The 26151-nt window shown below is 50.7% G+C and overlaps 1 protein-coding gene across 1 annotated transcript; it reads left to right on the top strand.

Annotated features, from left to right (window-relative positions):
• Positions 1 to 25776, top strand: LOC131590995 (serine/threonine-protein kinase pim-1-like; the record flags this gene model as incomplete). Its single annotated transcript, XM_058861413.1, has 6 exons — positions 1 to 58; positions 493 to 548; positions 24457 to 24635; positions 24910 to 25042; positions 25171 to 25221; positions 25426 to 25776. Coding segments are annotated over exons 1-6 (828 nt in total), but the record flags the coding sequence as incomplete, so codon positions are not given.
• Between the last annotated feature and the right edge of the window lie 375 nt (positions 25777 to 26151).

The following is a 26151-nucleotide window of genomic DNA, read 5'->3' as shown; positions in this document are numbered from 1 at the left end:
ATGATCAACTTTGATTCTGGCACCTTCTTCAAAGACACACTCCACGCCCAATTTGCAGGTGAGTCCACAGCCAGGGGATGCTCCCAGATCTGGGTATGGCACAGCTTGGCCGGCTCCCCCCTTTGCTGAGGTTGATGCAACCAATTCTTCAGTCGGCTGCCAGTCTGCTTTGTGTCTCTGGGCAGCTGCTGAGGGGCTGGATCTGCCGTGGCTGGCTGCAGGCTGGGCACATGTCCTGCCCTCCTGCTCTGCTCCCAAAGGCAGCAGTGATGGGCAGCTTTGGGCCCAGCTCTGAGCATGGCCAGCATGGCCTGGGCACTGTGGGTGGCTGGGACAAGGGGACAGGAGCCTTGAGCTGACGGGCGGTTTCTGTTTTCTCTCCTTGCAGCCGGGCTCTGCGGATGCTGAGGCTGCTCTGGGCTCTGCCAGGGCTCTGCTGGGCTCAGCCCCAGGCACAGCTGGGCTCGCTCTGCCCTCACATTGCTCTGACAGCTTTGCATCAGACGAGCCCGTTCCCAGCACACCGCCTGAGCTTTCTGCTTTTGCAGGTGAGTGAGACTCTCGTGCAGGCCAAGAGATTGCAGTTAGGGACACACATCCAATTGGCAAGAAGCCAAACTCTCCCCAGTCCCAGCTGAATGCCTGGATCTGCACAGGATGTTTTCTGTGTCCCACTCTTCCTTTCTTTTTGGCTGGAATTGTGCAGTTGCACTTTCTTCCTCCTTTAGAATGCCACTGCTGTGTTCCTGAGGCAGTGCAGTCTGGAGCTGATGGATGAAGAATTGCCCTTCTGCAGTTCCAAACCAGGGCAATAAGCTGTAAGTGGGACTTTGCATCTTTAAGAAACCTTGAAGGTTTGAAAGGGAATGTGCAGTTCATTCACAGGGTGAGAAGGAAGGGCATCTTGTAGAGAATTTGAGGTTTGACAGAGTTTAGATTCCCAGTGCTGCTTGGAGCTGGCAAGGCGCAAAGCATTTTCGTATTCCTTCACACCAATTTCACCACAATTTAAAATAACAATAATGGAATCAAACCCCAAAAGCTTTTTAAGAATGGTTACTGAGGCCAGTAAGATGCATCATGCCAACAGCACATTTACAAAGTAAATAACTGAGTTTTATGTTTCAAAAGACCAATTACCACTTAATTCAAAGTTATAGAAGATTTTTCACTGCACACTTGGGTTCTGTTTTTATCTTTCATATTTTACAGTAGTTTTTTTTCTATTTCCTCTCTTTTCTTCTTTAAAACAGAAAACATGCTGTAAAAAAGGCATGCCCTTGCTCTGGGTTCCCATGTGGAGCAGCTCCCTTCCCGCTGGCTGAGCTGCTCAGGCAGAGCCCGGCAGCTCCCCGCCCTGCAGGGCTGAGGCTTTTCCCCGTTGCTGGGCACAGACTGATGGAGCAGCAGTGCTGAACACGGGCACACGCAGAGGGACCAGAGCAGCTGCCTTTGTCCACCTGAAGCTCCAAGGCCAAAGTCTGAGCAGGCACGGCTGGAAGAGACTCACAGGCTCCCTGTTGGCTCTGCTGCCCCACTTGTGCCCGGCCCAGCTCTGTGTGAGGCAGAGGGAGAACAAGGGGCAGCTCCCTCCCAGCCCCAGCCCCGGGACCCCTCCAGCCCCGGGCCTTGGGGCACTGTCAGCACCTGCTGCTCCAGCCACGGCTTCTGCTGGCACTGCCAGCAACAACCAAACTGGGGCTGGTCCCGAGGGAGCAGCAGCAGTGCCTGGATCTGATCCCTCAGTCTGGGGCAGGGCTGGACAAATGATTGCAGCATCAGCAGCAGGACCAGCAGCAACAGCACCAGCAGTACCGGAGCACCAGCACCAGCAGCAGAACCAGCAGAACCAGCAGTACCAGCACCACCACCGCCAGCAGCAGCAGCAGCAGCAGAACAGCAGCACCAGCAGCAGAATCACCAGTACCAGCACCACCACCAGCAGCGGCAGCACCAGCTGCACCAGCAGTACCAGCAGCAGCAGCAGCAGCAGCGCCACGAGCAGCACCAGAAGTATCAGCAGCAGCAGCACCAGCAGCAGCAGCACCACCAGCATCACCACCAGCAGAACCAGCAATACCAGCACCAGCACCACCACCGCCAGCAGCAGCAGCAGTAGCAGCAGAAGCTGCACCAGCACCAGCAGCAGAACCAGCAGTACCAGCAGCAGCACCACCACCACCACCGCCAGCAGCAGCAGCAGCAGCAGAGTACCAGCACCAGCAGCAGAATCACCAGTACCAGCACCACCACCAGCAGTGGCAGCACCAGCTGCACCAGCAGTACCAGCAGCAGCAGCACCACCAGCATCGCCACCAGCAGAACCAGCAATACCAGCACCAGCACCACCACCGCCAGCAACAGCAGCAGCAGCAGTAGCAGCAGAAGCTGCACCAGCACCAGCAGCAGAACCAGCAGTAGCAGCACCAGCACCACCACCAGCAGCACCAGCAGCAGCAGTAGCAGCAGCAGCAGAGCACCAGCACCAGCAGCAGAACCAGCAGTACCAGCACCAGCACCACCACCAGCAGCACCAGCACTACAACCAGCAGTGGCAGCAGCAGCAGTACCAGCAGCAGCAGCACCACTACCAGCAGCACCAGCACCACCAGCAGTACCAGCAGCAGCTGCATCACCAGCAGAGGCACCACCAGCACCAGCAACACCACCAGCACCAGCAGCACCGACAGCAGCACATGGAGCTGTCTTTCAGCACAGCCCCTGACACTCTTCCCTCTCTGTGCAGTAGTGTCACAGCAGCCTGAGGCACCTGAGAGGCCTCAATGCCAGCAGGGACTTGAGATGGCAGCCCTGGACTCCTGCAAGTTGTGCCAAGAACAGAGCTGGGGACTCCCTCTCCATGTGGAGCTTCCAGATGGAAGAGGCTGCTGTGACCAGGCAGCTCCAAGGGCACAGAAAGGAGGGGCTCGACCCCTTGATCTGTGCCAGTCCCACAGTCCTGGGCAGCAGCCACCGAGCCCCAGGGGAACAGAGAGCACAGCAAGAGGGACAAAACCAGGCAAGGTCAGAGACTGGGAAGAGGCAGAGCTGGGAGCAGGAGCAGCTGCTTCATTGCACTCTTGGAGAAAGCTCTTGTGTGGTTCAAAGCGCTGAAAGATGTGGAGGGCAGAGAGGAGGCCACACCAAACAATGCTCCTTTTTTTACACCTCCCCTCTACTTGTTCCAGAAGGAATTGGATGAAATGTATTCTTCACTCTGAGTGGTCTCGTTCAGCATGAGCAGCTGAGCACCAGGAGCTGAAGGATCTGAGGCCTCAAGCCACAAGAGCTGAGCAAGAGGGGACTTTTGGACCAAAGTAATGCTTCTAACGTGGACCTAGGTGAATGCAGCATATGGAATCCTGGAATTCCAGAATCCATTCTGCTGGAAAAGACCTCTGAGCTCATCCAGTCCAGCCAGTCACCCAGCAGTGTCAAGCCCAGCACTAAACCTCGTCCCTGAAGTGCAAAGGTCTGAACAACAGGCCCTGAGTGAGGCCTGAACAACAGGCCCTGAGCCAAAGGTGACCTCTGGATGAACCTTCCAGCCAAAGGTTATCTGTGTATTTGCTCATTACTGAACTGTGCATGGTCATTAGCAGTGGGATAGATGTATCCACTCATTAGTGAAGCATGGATTGAGGTTTCTATGTTTAGAAGTCAGACAAGGCCATGAAGTCCAACATCTGGCCTTGTTTGGGGCTGTATGGTCAGAGTCAACTCCCTTGGTTCCTCCTTGAGGCCTGGCCAGGCTTTGACAGGGACCCAAGAGGAGGATGAAACCAGATGTTCCCACACCAGAAGTGCTGTCAGTTTGTTTATTCAGCACTATCAGGGCTGGGCCCTCTCACAGCAGGGTTGGAGGCTCAGCTGTGGCTGGAGGCTCCTGCAGGAATTCCCAGTGTCCAGGAGTGGCTCTCCAGCCCTTGGCTGTGACAGCTTCTCCAGCTGATGTGTGGATGTGGTGATGGCAGAGTCTGAGGGGAACTGGTGCTGGATCTTTGTTAATCACTGCAGGCAATCTTTGGCAGTGATGATTGGGTGCATTGCTGAGCTGCTCCTTTTGTGATCCTTTGCTGCTCGGAGCTGCAGTAAATGACACTGATTCCTTCAGGTGGTGTTTGTGTTTTTGGGGCTGACCCTGCCCCTGGTAGAACAAAATTGGCAAAGTCTGGCCAGATCACAACAAAATGTCACTTTTTAAATGTGAATGTAAGGAATCAGTCCTGTCTGTAATTCTCAGATGGGAAGCCCTTCCCTAGAGTTTGCTGGCTCTGGAGTGGGCTGAGGTCAGAGCACCGTGCGAGCAGTGGGGCAGTGGGTTAAAAGAGGCTGAATTGCCGGATGTCTTAAAATGCATCCAAAAATTGCATATGGAAAAGGGCTTGTGGGTTTGGGAAGACGAGGATGGATTTTGTTAATGGCACTTGGAAACAGCACCAACAGAAGGAACAATTGTTTTTGGAATGCTCCCACATGAAGGTCCAGAAGAAGGTTTTAGTCTTGAGCTCAGGTTTGTTAGTTTAAGCGAAAAAATACTAATAATAGTAATAGTAATAATAAAATACAACATTATAATGTTATAATATAACACAATAATATGTATTTAAAAATATAACTGAAAATCAATAATGTGAAATAATACTGACAATACCAATTTGTTAGCTTTGGCTGCTCACTGTAACATTAAATACCCTACAAAAAAGAACTGGCCAAGACCCAAATGTCAGTGGTAAACTTTGTGAATTGTATACAAGGAATAAAGGAGGAAGGGATGAAATTGGCTGTTTTTATAGGGTTTGGTGATACTAGGATGTGGAATGCTTTGTCTGTTTCTGTGAAAAACACAGTGATTAAGACTGATGGGTTTTTCATGTACCAGACTATCCAGGAGCTGCAGGATTGGTTGAACGGGTGAAGGGGCTGTGAAGAAAGAAGTTAAAAAAATGAGGAGATGGGAACTTGTCCTGGTGGAGAACCCATCTCCCAGATGTGCTCCAAGCCCTTAAACATGGGCCCACTGGGAAATGGAAACCCCTGGGTGTGCATGGCTGCACCCAATTTGCAAACACAGCCACGGACAGTGAGACTTGGACTGTCTGGGAAATTGTTCTGGGTGTGATGGCCCCTGCCAGGGCCACCCCAGAGGCTGCAGGGCTGGACCTTCATGCACTGGAATTCATTATGGTAAATCAGAAGCAAATGAGAGTTAACAATACTGAATCAGGAATTCAGATTCCTCCAGGACACTTTGGTTTGGTAACTTCTCACTGGAGCTTGGCCTTGCAAAGTGTTCATGTCATGGGAGGAGGAATTGATGCAGATTATCAAGGAGAAATTGAAGTAATTCTCTTAAAAAGTTACAAACAAGATTGGATTATTCAATCCCATGTCAGGGTGGCACAAATATTGGTATTGCAGTTTAAAAACAATTGAGAAGAAAAGAGATCCACCTCCAATCAGCACTGTTAGTGGAGATAAAAGGTTTGGATGCACCAGTCCTAATAATTGGGCCAGAGTGTGAGTCCAGAGGTCAAATGGCCCTCCTGAGCCAGCTGAAGGAACAGCTCAGGGCAAAGACAACACCTTTTGAATCCTGAAACCTGGGCAGGAACAATGGGGATATGTCCCTGCAGCCAAGTGTTCTCTGCCAGAACAAGTTGATGGGATGGGATATTGTTTTACGGGTGCTGCCAGACCAAATCTCCCTGTTTGCCCCAACGGCCCCTTTGGAAAATGCTCTGATCCACGGGGCTCCATGTGAAGGCTGATGTGACACTGAGGGATTTCCACACCAATTCCAGGCAGGAGCCTGGGTGCCCCTCAGGGACTGGGACCTGGCTCCTCTTCAGCCAAAGGGAAAAGGACCCCAGCAAGCCTTGTTAGCCACAGACAGAGCTGTAAAGCTGAACAGCAAAGGACCTTGGGGGCATTATTCTGGAATTCAAAAGGTACCAGCTCCATGGACAACAGAATTATTGTTCCTAACATGAATGAGGTTGAGGAAAAGGAATGAGTAAGCTTGTGATTGTAAAGCACAGAAATCCTTTCACATTGTGGCCTCCAACTAGAACAGGGTTTGGTTTCTCCTGAAGGGAGATCTCAGTGAATCCTGTAAAAGTGGTAATTGCATTCCTGTGTTCCACAGCACAGTTCTCTCTAAGTGTCCCTGCACTGGCTCCGTTACGAGTCAGAGCCCATTGACAGAGTTCTGGCCACCTCACAGGGTGGGCCCTCCAAGGGAACCCCATTCCTCCCAACATTGGTTAACACATACCCAGCAATTTGTTACATTGAGTAGTTTGGCTACTTTGATCTTTAAATTTTCAAAATAATTTTGATGGCTAATGCCTTGATAAATCTCTAGAGGTGTTTCTGGTGAACAAAGGTTCTGGCTGTCTCTCAAGATACAATTTACAGACATCAGTGGTGCTTTAGTGACAAGGTTACTTATTCTTGATAATCTGCATCAATTCCTCCTCCCATGACATGAACACTTTGCAAGGCCAAGCTCCAGTGAGCAGTTACCAAACCAAAGTGTCCAGGAGGAATCTGAATTCCTGTTTCAGTATTGTTAACTCTCATTTGCTTCTGATTTACCCTAATGAATTCCAGTGCATGAAGGTCCAGCCCTGCAGCCTCTGGGGTGGCCCTGGCAGGGGCCATCACACCCAGAACAATTTCCCAGGCAGTCCAAGTCTCACTGTCCATGGCTGTGTTTGCAAATTGGGTGCAGCCATGCACACCCAGGGGTTTCCATTTCCCAGTGGGCCCATTGTTAAAGGCATGGAGCACATCTGGGAGATGGGTTCTCCACCAGGACATGTTCCCATCTCCTCTTTTTTTCAACTGCTCTTTTAACAGCCCCTTCACCCATTCAACCAATCCTGCAGCTCCTGGATAGTCTGGTACATGAAAAACCCATCAGTCTTAATCACTGTGTTTTTCACAGGAACAGACAAAGCATTCCACATCATAGTATCACCAAACCCTATAAAAACAGCCAATTTCATCCCTTCCTCCTTTATTCCTTGTATACAATTCACAAAGTTTACCACTGACATTTGGGTCTTGGCCAGTTCTTTTTTGTAGGGTATTTAGTGTTACAGTGAGCAGACGAAGCTAACAACTTGGTATTGTCAGCATTATTTCACATTATCAATTTTTAATTATGGATCTAAATATGTATTATTGAGTTATATATTCATTATTATTATTGTTGTTGTTGTTCTTGTTTCCCTTGCACAAATAAACTTGAGCTCAAGACTAAAACCTTCTTCTGTACCTTCATGTGGGAGCATTCCAAAAACAATTGTTCCTTCTGTTGGTCCTGTTTCCAGTGGGCTGTTAACAAAATCCATCCTCATCTTCTCAAACCCACAAGTTCTTTTCCTTTCTCCACATGCAATTTTTGGATGCATTTTAAGATTGAGTTTCTAACATATGGATATGATCTAGTATCAATATCCAACAGAGACAGACAAAGACTCTTTAACTGGTTTAGGGTTAAAAAGTGTATGTTTATTAGCAGCGCTGGGCTGATGTGTCGGGTCACCACTTAATACACATGACCCCAACTAGAGGTGAATACAGGCTTTTTATTTACAGAAGTATTGAATACAAATACAAATTCACCCACTTTTCACTTCCTATGCTACTTAGGAACAAAGCAATTAAGCATGCATAGGTTGATTCTTGAAATGGGTCACTGGTCTTTTTATGAGAAGGGGTCACAGAGGGGAGGAAGGGATATGGCTCTTCCTCGTTCTGACCTTTCTACCTTTTCCATGCAAAGTGACAAATGGACCCTTGGCTGGGCTCCTAGTTTCATATCTTCAATGAGTTTCTGATTTGCAACTGTCTTCTGTTCTTGAAGTTCTTTACCAGATACTTTGTTTCTCATTGTAAACCCAGGTGAACAAGCATAAAGTTGTCAGAGAATTAGTTATTAGCCAATGATTAAGCTCTAATTTAAGCAAAGTTTCTCTATCTACCTTTAATTTTAGCAAGGCCCATCTATTTATTTTAATTAGATTTAGCAAGGCTTCTTTTTAATTAAGGCCTCAGCTTCTCTAAAATCTTAAATTCTTCAAAGTTTGTGTCTGACCACACCCCTCTGCTTTTTGTGTGCTTTGTTGTAAAAAGCCAGAATTTGCTGATTTCAGTCCTGAAGCCAATTCTGCAGCTCCTACCTTGTGGGGAACCCCCCACCAGTCTGTGGTCTGTTGTGGAGAGCTGGAATTGGCAGGTTCTAATCCTGAGGCCAATTCTGGAGCTGCTGCTGCCTTGTGGGGCTGGTGTTGTCCCTATGCAGGCCTAGGTATTTCTCATGCAGCTTTCTCTTTGGAGGCTATAGGAAAACTTTAGGGGAAAGTATTTTTTTATCTTTCCTTGGTTAATTTGTTAGTCACTTCCCTACACCTAAGATGGACTTGATGCAAAAAATAGGGACAGGGAGTAATTGGTTACTAGAAAAAAAAATGTGATTGGCTTTAGGCAATGGCATTGCTTGCCACTGAACTGGATCATGTTTGAAAGGAAAATGACTGGAACAAAAGGAGGGAAAATAGTACAACAACAATTGACATGGACAGTCCTCCTGCAGGGATATACAGAGTCCCTGGTTTTGTTTGGGCAAGCTTTGCAGTAAATATTAAGTGTGTTTACTCCAGCCTCAGGATTTAGGTTGTTGCAGGATGTGGATGATTTGCTTTTGTCAGGGGAACAGGAGAAGGTGGTTGAAGAGGCTACTGCAAAGCTGCTTAATTTTTTTGCTAAAAGACGACTTAGAGCATCTGAATAGGCCAGTTGGTTGAAAACAAAGAAAAAAGTCAAATCTTGAGCACACATTCTAACTGGAGAGTTATGGTATATTGATTCAGAAGGAATGCAGGGGATTTTACAAGTACCATTACCCCAGACAAAAAAAGAGTTACGGCAATTTTAGGATTGGTAAGGTACTGCAGAGTATGGATTGAAGATTTTTCTGTGGTGGCCAGACCTTTATATGACGTTTTAAGTGAAGAGAATCCTAATGTCTGTACTATATGTGGATGTTAAACAGGGTCATGCTAAAGGAGTTTTGGTGCAAGAGCATGGGGGAACACGGAGGCCTGTTGCCAGTTTTTCTAAAATGTTAGAGCTGGTGGCCAGAGGCTGGCCCCATTGTCTGCAGAACTGTGCAGCCACAGCTCTGATGGTGGCTGAGGCCCGAAAGCTGACAAGGGGAAGGAATCTGATTGTTGAAGTTTCACATCAGATTAAAGCTTTGTTGACTGAGAGAGCCTCTAAGTGGATGCCCAGTGCTAGGTTATTCCAGTATGAATTTTGTTTAATGGAGCAAGAGGATGCAGAATTTAAAAGTGGGGGAAAATGGTTTACAAGAGATGGTAAACAGTGGATACCAAAAGCTCTGGCCTTACAGTTGCTAAAACAACTTCATGAAAGAAGTCATTGGGGCTCCCAGGGACTGGCAAGAGCCTTCCTCAAAATATATGCTGCAGTGGGTCTTTTTTTACTCTGGCAAAGCGAGCTATTGAGGATTGTTTGATTTGTGCTAAAACCAATAACAGAGTTACAAAGAAACTTGCCAGGGGAGGAGGCCTTGGGCTGTATGTCCCTTCCAGAGATGCCAGGTAGATTTTAGTGAAATGCCTCAAGTGGCAAAATTTAAAATTTTCTGCTGATAGTGATAGTAAAAGATTTTAAAATCATAGAAATTCAGGGATTTAGAAAGCAAGTTAGGCTTGGCAAGCCTTGAGAAAAGTAGGCCCTGGGAAATGTTAGGCCTTGTGCTTGCTAAGACTATGTGAAACTGCACCTGTGTAATCAGTATATGATAAATGATACAATTGTTAGATGTGAACCCCCAGAGTTCAGGCTGGATTGAAAGGATAAATGGAGAAATAAAGAAACACCTTCTGAAGCTAGTAATAAAAACTAAGATGCTGTCAGTACGGCTCTTGCCACTGGCTTTAGCAAAAATAAGGGCCAGACCCAGGGAGGATACTCAATTATCTCCCTTTGAATTGATGTTTGGAATTCCTTATCCTTGTAATTCTCAGCCTTGTGGGCAGGTAGAGATAAGTTATATATATTGGAAACTGTTTGTAGCCTGGATACTATCTCATGTGAAATATCTTTGAGAGGAAGCTCAGCGAGCACAGACCTTCCCTTTAGACTTTGCTGTTCACAAAATCCAGCCAGGAGATTGAATCCTAGTGAAGGAGTAGAAAGAAGCACCACCAGCAGCAAAGTAGCGCAGACCTGTGCAAGTGTTGCTGAGCACAGAAACAGCCGTCAAGAGAGCTGAACACGGGCAGACCCATCACACTCGAGTCAAGGTCTCTAAGGCCCCAGAAATTCAGACATCTCAGCTAGAGGAGAAGCTCAGCAGGCTGCCACTGATGCTCCACAAGAGGGGACTGGAGCAGTAGGCAGGACATCAACATTGGGGGAAGCCCCGTGTGCCTCCCACCAACTGGCTGCTGAAATAGTTTGTGTGGGCATCACTTCTCCCAAATCTCCAGTCATTAGAGGCCAATCCTTGCTGTCATTGTTTTCTTCATGTTATGATCTTTCTGTGCCTTCACTCACCACAGGTAGTGCAGAAGACAATGTGAAAGTAAAAATTAAGTTAGGAAATTAAATGTCACCATAAAAATGTTTGCCTTAATAATCTTAGCTTTATATTGTCAGCCAGTTGAAGTTGAAGCCAAAAGTAGAAAAGCAATTTTTAACCTTAAGAGAAGAAGTAGGAAAAACCTTTAGCCTTATAAATTGTGAAGTCTGTGGAAGGCCAGGAAGATCTGAAAACTGGCTGTGGGTGGCCAGCCCAGTCAAACCTAAACAGTGAGTTAGGTCCATAATAAACAAGATTTTGAGATGAAGAAGGAAGTCCATGGTGGCTTCATTCTTCTGAAAAAAGCATTTATTGTCTAAATAGAACAAGAAGCATATACGTGGGAAAAAATGTTTGTGACTAGACTGTAGGTTTAGATTGTTAGACCCCCAAGTGCCCTCCTTATAATTGTTTCAGATATCACGGCAAATGGAATCAAACACATGTTAAGCTCACTAATAGTAGCTAAGCAAGGTGTTCCTTCCATAATTACCAAAAAGATTTTGAAGGCTATGAAGCAGTGGGGAAAGAGAAGGTTTTTTGGACCTGTTATTTTTAAGCTGCCCTCAAAACAATTCCACAAACAGGACACACATTTTCCCTGACTATCAGTGGAAGTAGTAACACCAACACGAAACTCGAACCCTTTGTAAAAGTTTCTGATCCAGATCTAAGAGAACAGATCTAAAATGTAACTGCAGGTAGAAACCTCATGTGACAGCTAAGAAATGCAAATACTATCAGCAGAAGAAGGGAGAGTGTGTGGCCAATTAAATGATAGATAAAGGGTGGTGAAACAAATTACAAAAGCAGTAAGAAAGTTAACTCATGTGGCAGTCCAAACATGGAAAGAATGAAAATAAGACGTGTTTTGGTGGTTACCAAGTAAATTATGGGTTTAACAAATGCTTCCCTTGTGCTGTAGCAACTCTAATCTTTTTAGCACACATGATCCCTTGCTTAGTACAACTTATTCAACATGTGATGAAAAGGATGCCGGTAGTAGCCATCCCTACTAATGCAGGAATAGCTACAAAAGGGCAGAAATTGATGTCATTGCAAATAATTGCAAAACAAAACAAAAAAAAAACCAGGAACAAGAAATTAACTCAATGAGTCAATGATAACTAATGTTTGTAAAGACAATTATTAAAAAATTAAAAAAGATTGATAGGAATGAGAGATTTGTCTTTACAAACCAGCCGTGGGTCTGCTGGTAGATAAAACTAGCACTGAGATATAAAAGAAACAATGGGAAAGATTCCAATGACTGATGAATGGAAAATAGATATTTGCCTTTACAAACAAACTGTAGGTTTGCTGATAAATGAAACTGGATACTGAAATACAAAAGAAACAATGGGGAAACAGCATAAGATTCTGAGAATTAAAAATTAAGAGGGAGGGTTATACATTAGAGTTGAATGTTAGGTATCAGGCACTCCGGGAAGTCTGTACCTCTCAAGTACCTCAGCCAGTGGGGAAAGAGAGAGGGACATGCAGCCGGGAAATTAGGATAAAAAGGAGGCTGCATCCTCCAAAAATTTGAGAGACCCCAGGGGAATGCCCCATGGCCTCTCCCTTTATTCAAATAAAGTGAAAAAACTCTTCTGTCTCTTTTTAGACATCAACCTCTGGTGTTTGTGGATTAATTTTCCTGAGGCCTTCATGTCCCCGGTGAGCAGGGGATGGTTCTGGGCAGGATCCCTGGCCAGGAGCGGGCTCCAGAACGCCTCTGCCTTTCAAGGGCAATCTCGTCTCTGCTCTTTCTCCTGCCCACCTTGCTTTGCCTCTGCCCGCTGCTCCTGGGGCTGCTCTTGGCCAGGCAGCCTCAGTGGGAGCCAGCACTGGCTGCAGCCCCAGCGGGCTCCCCAGGACAAGGCCCAGCAATTAAGAGGCCAGTGAAAGCCCTGGGCAGCAGCAGAACTCTCAGCAGAGTGATTTGGGCAACCAAGGACTAGCCACAAGTGCACAGCAGCCTCACTGGGAATGTTTCCTGACTGTGAGCAGCCTTTCAAGAAGCTGTTTGAGGCCGAGATCAGCAAAACACTCACCCTTTTATCTTCCAGCTATACCAGATTCCAGCATAGCACATCCTCAGGAAAAGTGCTCCACCAGCCACAATGGCCATTAACTTAATCAAACACTGTGTTCCCCTGCAGAAAACTCTTCTCATGCTTCTCCAGATATTGTTAGCTTGTCTGGTGGTGCTGGCTGCATCTGTGGGAGCAATGGGCAGCGTGAGCCCGTGCTGTGCTCCACTGCTGAGCTGGCAGCACACTGGATACGGCCAGGATGTTCTCTGTTTCCCCAGAGCTGGGGCCTGCAGGCACCTTGCCACCCCTTGGCACAGGCTGTGCCACCCAACAGAGCCCAGAAGGCTGAGAGCAGAGCCCAGGGTCAGCGCAGCTGCTTGGGCAGTGGCTCCTTCCAGGGACATGGGCCAAACCCATCCCTGAGCAGCCACTGCCACCCCCGACCCGACCTGCCCTGTGACAGCTCCCACAGCCCAAGGAGAAAAAAAAACTGTCAAAAAGTTCCTTGGTTTATTCCCACTACCTGGAGTGTCTTGTATATAGTAATGGTCTTGAGAATCTGATTATTTTCAATTTTTTTTGTTTTGGTTTGTTTGTTTTTCTTTGAGACAGATGACACAGTGTTACTGGTTTTAGATTTGGTAGGTTTGTTTTTTCTCTTAGCATGTTTGTTTTCTTATCAATCCACATGTAAACTTATTTGTAGTTAGGTATTTTTGTTTCCCAAGCAGCTATTTGGACAATCTGTTGTTCACTTCTTAGTTAATTTTCCATTTATAAACAATTTTGACTCTGTTTTCATAGAAATACAAAGACCTCAGATATCTGTATTTTTAATTTTGTTGACATTCTCTCTCCCTGCTCCCAGCTTTTACTATGATACTTTTGGAAACATCCCTGAGGATAGGTAGAGTTATTTGGGAATTGCTTGGCTTAACCTGGGAAATGGATTATTATTTTTTCTGTTCTAAACCTACATTGCTTCCAGCTTCTCAGCCATAGTCCTGATATGTTGCTCACTTCATGGATGCCTGTGTGAATTGAAATAATGTTTGTGAGGCAGCTGAAGAGTTCAGACTTCAGGGATTAAAATTCCTGGGAGGAAGAGGAGGAAGAAAGCAGAATCCTGTTTCAAAGGTTGTTTTTTCATTTCTAGTATGCCAGAAGTGTGGTAGGCTACACCTGTCTTCAAATGTCATTGAATTAGAAAAAAACTCTCTCCAGGGCAAATGATGCAACACTTTGCCTCACAATCCATCAGCCTTAATTACAGTGAGAGGTAGATGTTAATTACAATCGGATTAGAGCAAATCAACATTGTGTGAATGGCAAGGAGAATTTGCTTGTCAACAGATGAATATGTCCCACTGAAGAATGAAGAAAATCTGCCTTTACTTGGAACAAAGTAGACATGGAGCAATGCAGTATTTGGGTTTTATCCAATGATAAATGGGGCAAGAGGCTGTAACAACTCACCTGTTTTACAGAACACAAGTACTGATAGAGCCAAGAGTGCACCCACCTTGAAGGGATCTTCAGGACATTCCTTTATTTCTTAACAAGGAATGGGCAGCAAAATGCTGGCATTTATGTGAACTGGAAACCATGTTCCTCTCCTGTTTCTCCTTGAGCACGCTGTTCTCTGCAGACTTCACTGTGCAGCCCATCAATCCTCTCTTGGCCAACAGCTAAATGGCATCACTACCAAAACACAGGTGCCAGCATCATCACCCCAGCATTATTCCAGCACTGCTCTGCTGGTGCACAGCAGCACAGAATGGCTTGGCTTGGAAGGGACATTTAAAGGCCATCGAGTCCAATGCCCTGCAGAGAGCAGGGACACCTTTGGATCAGGTTGCTCAGAGCATGAGCTTGAATGTCAGCAGGGATGGATGCCCACCTCTCTGGGCAACCTGTGCCAGGGTTTCAAAACCCACAGTGTAAAAAATGTCTTTCTAATGTCTAGTCTGAATCTCCCATCTTTTAGATTGCAAACATTTCCCCTCAGTCTTGTCACAACAGGCCCTACTAAAAATTCTATCTTGTCTTTTTTACAAGCCCCCTTAAAGTACTGAAAGGTAGCAATCAGGTCTGCATGGAGCCTTCTCGCTTCCAGGCTGAACACCCCCAGCTATCCCAGCCTGTCTCCAAAGCAGAGGGGCTCCAGCCCTCAGAGCATTCTGTCCCTCATCTGGACCAGCTCCAACAGGACCATGTCCTTCCTGGGTTGGGCACCCAGAGGTGGATGCAATACTCCAAGTGGGCTCACACCAGAGCAGAGGGGTGGTGGAATCACCTCCTTCAAGCTGCTGGGCACCCTCCTTTGGAGGCACGTGGCTGGCTCATGTCCAGCCTCTCACCTTGCAGCAGCCACAAGTCCTTCTTGGCAGGGCTGCTCTCCATCCCTTCATCCCCCAGCCTGTGGGATCAGCTGGGCTGGGACCGTGTCACAGCCCTTGGACAGAGCTGCTGGGCAGGATGAACTCCCTAGCGAACAAGGCAGATCCCACTCCCCACACAATTCCACGCTGGCCATGAGGTCACAGCAGGCTCTGAGGTCACAGAGGTCCCAGAGCCCCGTGGTTGCACAGCACCACAAGGACAGATCTGTCAGTCCTTGACCACGACTGTTGCAGCAGCGGTGGCGGCAGCAGCGGTGCTGACATTGGGACAGCGGTGTCAGGACAGTGGTGACAGCAAGAGATGTGGGACTGGCAGAGAGAAAGGCACCATGGCCCTTGCTCTGCACCTCCTCCTCCTGCTCCTCCTGGCAGTGGCCCTGCCTGACAGGGCTGCCCAGGCTGCTCCGTGGCGAGCAGGGCGAGCAGGTTAGCCGGTGGCCTGGCTCCCCTTCCTTGGGACAGTGCTCCCTTCTCCCTGGGAAGTGCTGGGGATGGCTTTCCCCAGGGCTTTAGGGAGGGTTTCCTCTGTGGGAGGGAGAGAGGCCCCAGGGACCGTGGGCTGGTCCTGCCACCCCTCCAGGGATGTTGCACAGAACCTGCAAAGAGGATGGAGAATGACCAGAGCCAGCCCAGAGCTCTGCAGGCCCCTCTGCAGCTTTGGCCATGTCCATTGACATCTGGCTCCCATGGCCTTCCCCCAACCCCCTTGCAGTGCCCAGTCCCCTAAGGCAGAAGGGGATCCCAGCCCACCATGGAATGGTTCTGATCTGTGCTCCCTTCCAGACGAGAGTGGTAGGAAGGCTTCTCCAGCAGCTTGGCTTCATGAAGACTTTCAGCCTCTGAAGCCCCATGCAGGTGTGTTCTCACTGTCCCAACAAGGAATAATCATTGACAACCTGTCAGGAACCAGGTGACAGAAGCTGCTGTGGCTGTTGACTTACAGGTGTGTCTGCAGCGAGGACTTTCCCAGCTCCTTTGCTGGTTGCTGCACACAAGCCCAGCTCCCATCACAGGGGTGAGTGGTGTGTCCCTGCTGATCCCACAGGCTGAGCCTTGGTTTTGTGGGATCCATTCATCTGAAATGGAAATACTTTGTGTTAAAGTCCTTCTAGAGGGAGGAACAAACCTACAGGAGACAAGATGATGAGTGGTCTGGAGAGACGCCGTGGTGGGTCCATGTCCCTCAGCCTTCTCCTGAGACTCAGCAGCTGGGGGCTTTCTCTGCACATCTGGACACGCCATGCCCAGCACAGAGGGAAGGGATCCATGGCAGCCTCTCTGCCCCACTGCAGCTTTCAGGCCTTGCAGGGCTGTTTCCCAGTCTGGCCTGGCTGCAGCTTCTCCCCAGCCTCTGCAGGAAGGCATTTGGCATCAGCTGACAGGGATCCCAAACTGCAGCACGGGCCATGAACACCCTGAGATCCCCTGCAATTTCCCAGTCTTGGCGTAGATCTGGAATGGCAGCTCTTTGGAGGAGGGAAGGCCCTGTCGTGGCTCCAAATCTTGGATGACTTCCTGAACCTCATCCATGACTTTGACAAGTATTGCCTCCTGAAGATGCCACCTTCCTGTTGGGGAACAGCCCCACCTGATCCATGTGTCCCTCTTCCTTTCTCCAGAGATGGAAGGAGATGCTGTGCTGAAGGTGGCATTTCCCAGAGGAAACAGTGGCTCATGGGCAGCCTCTGCTGCAGGAAGGGAGGCCATGCCTGGCATAGTCCCAGGAAGTAAGTTTGCAGAGGGAAATCAAGGCAGAGCCATGGTTTGTTAGGACTTGCTCGATCCTAATGAGCCCCATGGTGCATTTGGAGCAGAGCCCTTGAACCTCAGCGCCTGAGAGGAGATTGCACAAACCTTTCCAGGAGTCCAAGTCAGAAAAAAACCCAAAGTATCTCATTTCATTAATGAGTCCCACTGAGGTCCATCCCCAAAACAGGCTCCCCATGGACTTCTTGGAGGAGAAAATTAGAGGCCAAGATTGCACAAAAACCTCTCAGACTCAGTGTGGAAAGGAAAATCCAAAGTAGGTGAAAAAAACCTGAGTATCTCAAAGTATTGATGAGCCCCACTGAGTGTCAATGCAAAGCTCCCAAGGGACTCATTAAAGCAGATAATTGGGGCCATGATTGCACAAACTTCTCAGAGATTCAGTGTGGGAAGGAGAAAGGAAAGTGCCTTAAGAAGCTGAAGTACCTTGAAGCATTAATGAGCCCCACTGAGTGTTGTTACTGACAAAGCCTCTCAATGGACTAATTACAGCAGATAATTGGAGATCATGATTGCACAAACCTCTCAGACACTCCAAGGCAAAAGCAAAAGCCAAAGTGCTTTGAAAAAGCTGCAGTCCCTGGGAGCATGAAGGAGCCCCCCAGGGCCATTCCTGAGCAAGGCTCCCCAGGGACTCCTTCCAGCAGATCCCTGAGGCCACTGGCATGTGGGCTAGGGGGGATGCTGAGGGCAGGCCAAGGGGGTGACAGTGGCCAGCCTTGCTGGGGCTGTGCCAGGAGGCCCCAGGGCCTCAGGACAAGGTGTCTCCTCACAGCCCTTGGTGGCACAGAGGCTGCTGTGGCCCAGGGCACCAAGACTTGGCTTCTCTTTGTCCCCACCTGTCATCAGTGCCTCCTGTTCTCTGCCCTGCCTGGGGACTGGGGACACTTCCTCACTGCTGTCCCTCAGTGGGACACATTAAAAGGAAAATTAACTTTGGAGTTCGCCAGGCTCCCAGCACAGAGGATGATCCTGAAAACTAGGAAAAGCTTCATAAGTACATTTCTCTTGCTGAGCAGCTCTTCTCCCAGCCCAGCAGGGCTGGGGCACTGCCTGCAGCCACCCCGGGCACAGCCCAGAGGCACAGAGAGCTTCAATCAGTCAGGGCTGGGAAGGTGCTGAGAAGTGCCTGGGGCACAATCCCTCCCAGCCCTTGACACAGGAAGCCTCTGGCTGCAGAACAATGCAGCTGCAGCTCCTGGAGCCATCTCCTAAAGCTGGAACATGGCCTACAGAGCCTACAGACCCTGTGAGTACAACTCTGAGTATTTGTGGTGTAGGGGAGGTGAATGCTCATGAAGCTCTGACATGCTGAGAGCTTCTGATCACTCATAGAATATTTCCAAGACATGGATTTTGATAAAAATGAGGACATTTCTTAAGACTTTGTATTCAGTTTCCTACCATCAGAGAAAGGCAGGGAGGAGGGGGAGAAATAATAAAGGTATTATGAATCTTGACAAGTGCCTGAGACATCCAAACTGTTACTTTTAGTGATCAATAGGCTCATGGGAGATTGCTAATGTGCATTCAGCCACTCTGCCCATGGACAGCACCAGCATCACCTTTGCTGGACCCATCAGGCTTAATCTGAACTGTCTTTTCTCCAAGCTGCAAACAGAACCTGCCCCCAGCCAGAGCCCTGCAAACAGGCAGGGTTCTGTCAGGCCAAGGAGAGTGCACAGAGATTTGGGATCTGTGGGTGCTGGAAGGGAGAGATCAGACACAGGGAAACACCTGCAGGAGGAAAATCTCCAGGAAACAGAGAGAAGATCAGGGAAGGAGAGTAAACAAAAGCCCAGCAATCCTGTGGCAGAGAAAGTTTAGAGATGTCCATAGGAGCCCCTGCAGTGCAGCCCCTCCCTCTGAACAAGGCTCTTCCTTCCTGTTCTGCCACCACAGCTTCTGGCCTCAGGGCTGGGCTCCCAGGTCTGGAGCCCCTCCTGTGCAGGCAGAGCTGCAGCCCCTCCATGTCCTTCATAAATTGGGGGCTCAAAAATGGACACAGCCCTCGAGATGGAGCTCAACCAGTACCAAGCATTGCGGGGGAATCCCTGGCCTGGTCCTGCTGGCCACACTGTTCCTGATCCAGGCCAGGTGCCATTGGCCTCCTTGGCCACCTGGGCACACTGATGGTTCATGCCCAGCCTGCTGTCCATCAGTGTCCCAGGTCCCTTTCTGCCTGCCTGCTGTCCAGCCACTCTGTCCCCAGCCTGGAGCACTGCAGGGGTTGTTGTGGCCAAAGTGCAGGACCCAGCACTTGAACTTGTTAAACCTCACCTTGTTGGGTTTGGGCCCTGGATCCAGCCTGTCCAGGTCCCTGTGCAGAGCCCTCCTACCCTGCAGCACATCAACACTCCCAGCCAACTTGGTGTCACCACGGTTCCATGGGGCCCTAGAGTGTCACAATGGTCTCCATGATTCCATGAGGCCTCCCAGGGTCACAACGTTCCTTTGGTTCCATGGGACCCCATGGTGTCACAAAGTCCTTTGGTTCCATGGAGCCCTAGAGTGTCTCCATGATTCCATGAGGCCTCCCATCCATCCATCTTTGGATCATACTGGGAGTGACTGGACTCATACTGAGAGTATCTGATAGTAATTGGCAACATACCTTGCACATCATCCCCCATACTGGGGGTGACTGGGAGCAACTGGGAGCACACTGGGGGCAAATGGCATCATACTGGGACTGACTGGGCTGATCTAGCCAGAGGCAACTGGGACCACCCTGGGACTGCTGGCATGTGACAAGGATCATCCTGGAGCTTACTGGGCTCATATTGGTGTTGAAAGGGAGCAACTGGGATCTCTGAACACCACAGGTTCCTTTCCCACTCACTGAAGAAGGAGCTTTGCAGTATCCATGTGTGAGGTGACCTTCACCTGAACCAGACGCTGTTAGGAGAAAAAGCTGCCTGTGCTGGAAACTCCCACACAACAAGTCAATGCCAAGAGAGCATTTTCCTTTCACAACTTCCCTCCTGGAGCCACAGTCCTTTTGGATCACACAGCAGGCAAGAGAACAACACAAAATACTTGGCTGTGTCCAGTTTTTGGCTGGACCAGCAAATGGAGGGAGTGCCAGGGTCCACTGCCACAGACTCTCCTCTTGGGGAACAGAACCCCCCCAGGCTCCATTCCAAATGCTGTGCACAACCTGCTGGCTAGAAACAAACACTTTTTTTAAGAAGCTGTTGACAGGAGCTCTCACAAACGAATGGCATTTGATGGCAATTATCTTTCAAAATCACATCCATTCCAAAGGAAGAACAGAAAGCCCACAGCAATCCCAAAGGCACATATGGTGCACCTGGGGAAATCCTCGACTTAGGGGCCGAGTGGGTGAAAAAATACCCAGAAGAAGCCCCAGTGTCCAGAGTGAAAAGTGCAGCAACCACTTGCTGGATCATTTTGACTGTGCTGTGTTGGAGTCTGAGATACAGACTGTGTGCCCTTGCTTTTAATATTTAGTTCCAGGATTCAAAGAAACACTGAATTTCATATAATATGAAATTCATGTGCATGTTTTCATGGTGATACATGAAAACAAATGTTAAAGTTAGATAGGAAATGTGTAAATGTGTAGATTAGAAAGTTTCTTAAATCACTGGGTGAAAAAGTAGTTTAGAGAACAGGAGACAAGATGGAGGATTTAGGGTGTTGTCTCTTGTCCTTCTTCTTTCTTCTTCATGTTCTTCTCCTAGGGGTGTTTGGGTAGTAGTAGGTGATTGAGTAGAAAATGTCACAGTGCAGCACACAGGTGTTGGGTCATTGGGTCACTAAGGAAAATAGCTTAGTTGGCATCTGTTAATTGGGTAAATGGACATATAAAAGACCTTGAAGAAGATCTTTGTTAGCCATTTTACCCCTTCTCTATCATAGTGCACATAGCTCCTTGTACCTTGTAATGCTGATAAGAAAAAATAAACAACTGAGACCGAACGAGAGAAAAAACCGCCTCCCTCTCATCAATCTTCAGTTCAAAGGGAAAAAGAACCCAAATCAAAAAGTCCATAAACAGACAGTGCTGCACATGTCTGCAGACTGTCTGTCCCCCTGCCAGGACAGAAGGACACCTGTCAGGGGCTGGGCTGGCTGCTGAGAATGCCTCAGGCAGGAGGATCCTCAGGCAATGAGCAGGCACCCAGAGCCGCTCTGACACTGAGGCCTCTGTGCCCCACAGCAACAGGAACACCACAAGGACACGGCAACGTTCCTGTGACATCACAGCAGCAGCTCCCCCAAAAACCACCTGGAAGGTTCTCCTGGGTCACCAAGGAGCACAAAGGATCCTCAGAGGGCACAGCCTATTGCCCTCCAAAGGATCCAAGAGGAACTCAGAAAATGCAGCAAATGAGGACACCCCACAACCCAGCCTGAGCACTCAGAAGGAACAAAGATGCAACCAAAGAAAAGGAAACACAACTTTTGTTCACTGATGCTTCTGACTAAAACCAGCAAGGCTTGTTCCCTCTGGGATCTTTGTTCTAGTTCTAAAAACAAACAAGGTTCTCTGCTGTAAATGTACAGAAAGAAGGAACTTGGGGAAAAGAAGGCTGAGAGTGCCAAAGCCTTGTGTGACTTCTTGGACATCCTGTGGCTGAGGGTGTCCAAGGCAATGGACTCACAAGCGGGGTCCCTGCCCTCCCGACTGACAGCTGCCATCTCTCCTTCAGCCCCACACGTGTCTCAACCAACCTCCTGTCAAGGGCCTCCATCCACACATTCCATCACCAGGCAGAGATGCTCATCAACGAGGTCACGAGGTCACCCAGCATCCCTGAGGCCACAGCAGGGAGTGCTCCTGGCATCTGGTAGAGCACTGTGGCTTTCCTGGGATCCTTCTGGTGTCTGTGGCTGAGAGGAGTGGGGTGGATGGAACCAGGATGGGTCACAGATCAGCAGCCCCACTGCAAGCAGTGCTTTCTCCTGCTGTGTGGGGACCATGTGGTGACTGATATTGGGACTGCTCTGGCTTTGGCTCCTGCAGAGCACACAGTGGGTCAGACACTGGGCTGAGGGAAGGGGTGCCATGGAAACCCAGCACAGGCATTTCTCTTTGGAGAGGGGGTTCTGCAGGGAGAAAGGAGAAGAAGAGACTTTCCTGTCTCCTGAGATTCCCTCTCTTCCTTCAGCAGCCATATCACAATCCATCAGTACAAGAGTAGATAGGATCACTTCCATGCCATGGAACACAAGGCACTCAAAACTGAACCCTGCCAGAGCCCAGCCCTGCCTGCCCATTTGGAGGGTGTCGGGGAATGGAATCCAGCTGGAGTTGACCCTCAAAGATACTTTGCCACTTGTGGGTTTCTCACAGCCTTAGAAGGGGTTTGAGATCTCTGTCCCCAACAACTGCTCACCCTTCAAGTGCACACACGTGCCTGGAAGCAATTCAGGTTTCCTGGAGTGGTGGCTGCTTCCCTTTGAAACAGGAGCTGTTGCCTTTTCTGGTATGCTTAACTCCCTTCTAACTATTAGAAAGTGGGTGAGTAAAGGAAATGTCCCTGGAGGAAAGGGACCAGAACCTTGGGAAAAAAATGAAAGAAGTCTGAATTATAAATGAAATCTCTTTCATTTATTTGTATATTACTAATCTGTTTCTACAGACAAGAGCATATTACTGAGCAGGGTGCTGGGATTTGGGGCTTTATTTCTTGTTATTGTATTTCTTAATATTTAATAGTATACCTATTCATTTTTAGACTTTTAAATCTTCGACATTAATAAGAATGGCAGGATGTCACTCACTGGGAAAATTCCCTTGCTCTTCCCACCAGGATTAAACTGTACACTTGACTCCCAGTTGCCAGTGGATTCTCAAGATGGAAAATCCTGTTAATGCTGGTTTGGTGTGGTGTGAACCTGGGGAAGGGTCTCATCCCCTCCCAGAGCTGCCCCAAGCCCGCTCTGCTGCCACGTCTGCACTCACAGCCCCTCACGGCTGCCCTGCCCTGGGGACATGGTGGGACCCCCTCCTGCCAGGGCTGAGGCTCCTCATGGCCCCTCACAGCCCCTCACAGCTCCATGGAACTTCTCATGGCCCTGTAGAACCTCTCATAGCCCCTCACAGCCCTTCATTTCCCCTCACAGCCCCTCACAGCCCCAGGCGCGGGGCTCCTCCCAAAGGAGAAGGGGTCGGGCCCTGCTTGTTCTCCTTTTATTTCCGTCCCTTCACAGCGCCGAGTAAAGAAAGGCTGAATGGAGCCTTTCCCCAGCGTTTCCCTCGGGGTTCATTGCGGGCTGAAGCTCTGTGCTGGCGCTGGCCCGAGCACCACCATCCCTGCAGCCCCCAAGGCCTTTGCTGTCCCCCCGTGTCCATTCCCTGTCCCCGAGTCCCGCCCGGCTCTGGCAGCAGCAGCAGCCGCAGCGCAGCGGGCGCCGGCCCGGCCCGGCCGGGGCTCCCGGCCAGGAGCAGCAGCAGCGCCGGCCCTTCCCACCTGCTCCTGCCTCGGCTTCCCAGGGCTTTTTCCAGGGCAATTCTGGACTACAGCAACAATCCCCCACAAACAGCCCTCAGGCTTCCTCAGGGCCCGCCTCTGCTGCCCTGAGCCAGCCCTCAGAGGAAGAAAGGATCGGGTTCCAGCGCTGTTTTCAGCTCTGTTTTACTCACCCTGAGGTGACAGCAGGAGGCTGTTGGTGCCTTTGCCTTGGACATTGTAGATCCCGGCTGCTCTTGCCCCTCTTCAGCTTGGCACCTGAATTTGAGTTGCAGGCATCATGAGTAGCAGATCTTGAAATGCTCCCAAGGCCCTGAGCACTAAGTCGAGGGGAATGAAAGCCACACAGCGGACATTTGCAGTGCTCAAGCACAGCCCTGTTGCTGCTGCTGCTGAAATAGAATCAACTGACAGAGGCCATCACACAAATTGCCTCTGCAGTGGCAAATAAAATGAAAAAATACACCAGGAGAAAGGAAAACCAGAACTTGTCGCTTCATTGCTTCTTCTGAACAGCAGCAGAAAATGGAGATGCCCAGAGGTATTTCCAGCTGCTGCTGATCCCAGCTGGAGCCCAGCCTGCTGCCCAGTCCCAGTGGGAACCTGAGCCCAGCCTGGGCAGCTCCCGCAGTGTCGGGAGCTCAGCGCACGCGGGGCAGGCCCAGAGCCCCGGGCACGGCCGCCCATTGCGGGGCAGCGGCACAGACGGAATGTCCTGCGGCCCAAACCTCCTGCTCCTCACACAGGAAATGTGCTCAGACAGTGTTTGACGCTCAGCAGGGACAAGGCACAGCAGCAGCCAAGGGCATTGCTGTGCCCCTGTGCAGGAATCAAGACTCTGGCTCTTGGCTCAACACGGCAAAGTTCCCGTGTTTGGCCAGGCTCAGGGGCTGCCCGGGGAGCGCGGGGCTCGGGGCAGGGCCGAGCGGGCAACGAACAAACGGCCCCGGGGACAAACGGCCCCGGTGCTTCAGTTGCAGCAGCAGCAGCAGCAGCAGCAGCGGCAGCAGCAGCAGCAGCAGCAGCAGCAGCGGCAGCAGCAGCAGCGCAAAGAGAAAGCAGCAAACGAAACTACTTTATCTCTCCTCTGTATCTTCTCCTCTCCCCATCCCTCTGTTCTACCCTCTCCCCCGCGGTCCCTCACCCACTCCCGATCTCTCTGTCTTTGTGTTCTCCTTCTCTACCAGTTACCCTCTCCCCTTGTCCGCCCGGAACATGCCCCCTGCCCGCTCCTGGCCACGGCCCCGGCGCCGGCCCCGGCCCCGACCGCGGCCCCGGGCGTCCTGTCCCGCTCTCGCCACCACCCGGCTCCAGCCGAGCTGGCGCTGGCGCTTCTGGGCGGGCCTCAGTGCCTGGGGCTGGGGCGGTATCACCGCCCTTTGGCTCCGCCTGCTCCGAGCCCTGCCCTGGACCTGGCCCCGGCCCTTGCCCCGGCTCCTCCCGGGGCCCCCGGAGGACACAGGCGGTGCAGCCGTTGCCGCCGCCTCCGCTGCGGCTTCCCCGGCCCGAGCTCCGCCGCTCGGCAGCGCGGCCGCTGGCCCCGAGCCGCCGCTGTCGCGTTGCAAGGAGCGGACGCCTGCGGATGCTCGGCCCGGGGAGGTCGGGGAGCGCTCGGGGGCCGTTCCTGGCCCCGGGCCGAGCGCTGACCGCCGCGTCTCTTCCCCAGGGAAGGCGCAGGAGGCCCTGCAGCAGCGCTACAGGATCGGCTCGCTGCTGGGGCGCGGCGGATTCGGCAGGGTTTTCTCGGCCACTCGGCTCTCGGATGGCGCCCCGGTGAGCAGAGGGGCCAGCGGCGGGCGGAGGAGGAGGAGGGGGCGGAGAAGGAGAAGTGGGCGGAGGAGTGGGATGGGGCTGGACACGGTAGGCGGCGAGCTGAATCCGCTGCTCCCTTTGGCTTGCAGGTGGCCATCAAAAAGGTGCCACGGAACCGCATCCGGGACTGGGGCGAGCTGGTGAGTGAGCGGGGCCAGCGGCAGAAGCCGGGGCGTGCCGGGCGGGGATGAGCCGGGGCCCGGCAGGGTGGGAGCCGCCGGGAGCCCTGCGGGGAGAGCGGGCGTGGGGCCAGCGGGGCGTGCAGAGCATCCCGGGCTGGCTGAGGGCTCCCCGAGCCCTGGCACGGGCTCAGCCCCACTGACGGCACCGTGCTCCTCCTGCAGCCCGACGGCACCAGCGCACCATTGGAGATAGTGCTGCTGGACAAGGTGTCCACAGGCTTCTCCGGTGTGGTGCAACTGCTCGAGTGGTTTGAGCTCCCCAAGCACATCGTGATGGTGCTGGAGCGCCCAGAGCGATGTGAGGACCTGCGGCGCTACATTCGGGCACGGATATTCCTGTCCGAGGAAGAGGCGCGGGAGCTTTTCCGGCAGGTGCTGGAGGCCGTGCAGCACTGCACCAGCTGCGGGGTCCTTCACAGAGACATCAAACCGGAGAACATCCTGGTTGATCTGGACACCGGCGTGGCAAAATTGATTGACTTTGGCTGTGGCACCTACCTGCAGGACACAGCCTACACACAATTTGCAGGTGAGCCCACCCAGGGGTAGCCTCCCAGTCCCGGCATCTCCTGGCCCAACATCTCATGGCCCACCCAGGGTGTGGCAGCAGGGATTCTCCCAGGACTGGGGCTGGGGCTGGGGCAGCCAGCCTGACAAAATCCCCTGTGGGTGGGGGTAGCAGAGAGGGGGAGCCAGGACCTGTGCACCAGCTGGTTTGGTGTGCAGGTGAGAATGGGCTTGGACTGCTCTTCTTCCCTGCTTTGCCTTGGTTCATAATATTGTTTGGGCAATGCCAGCAGGGAGGATGTGGGTATGGTTTTTCCCCAGCACTGTGAGTGGGTTTTTCCTTTGTGTGTCATGGTCAGGCCTTGCCAGGGTTTCTGCTGC

This window comes from Poecile atricapillus, chromosome 36 (genome assembly GCF_030490865.1).
Source record: "Poecile atricapillus isolate bPoeAtr1 chromosome 36, bPoeAtr1.hap1, whole genome shotgun sequence".
Classification (NCBI taxonomy): domain Eukaryota; kingdom Metazoa; phylum Chordata; class Aves; order Passeriformes; family Paridae; genus Poecile; species Poecile atricapillus.
The sequence above is the reverse complement of the archived record's forward strand: the minus strand, read 5'-3'. Positions and strand labels throughout refer to the sequence as shown.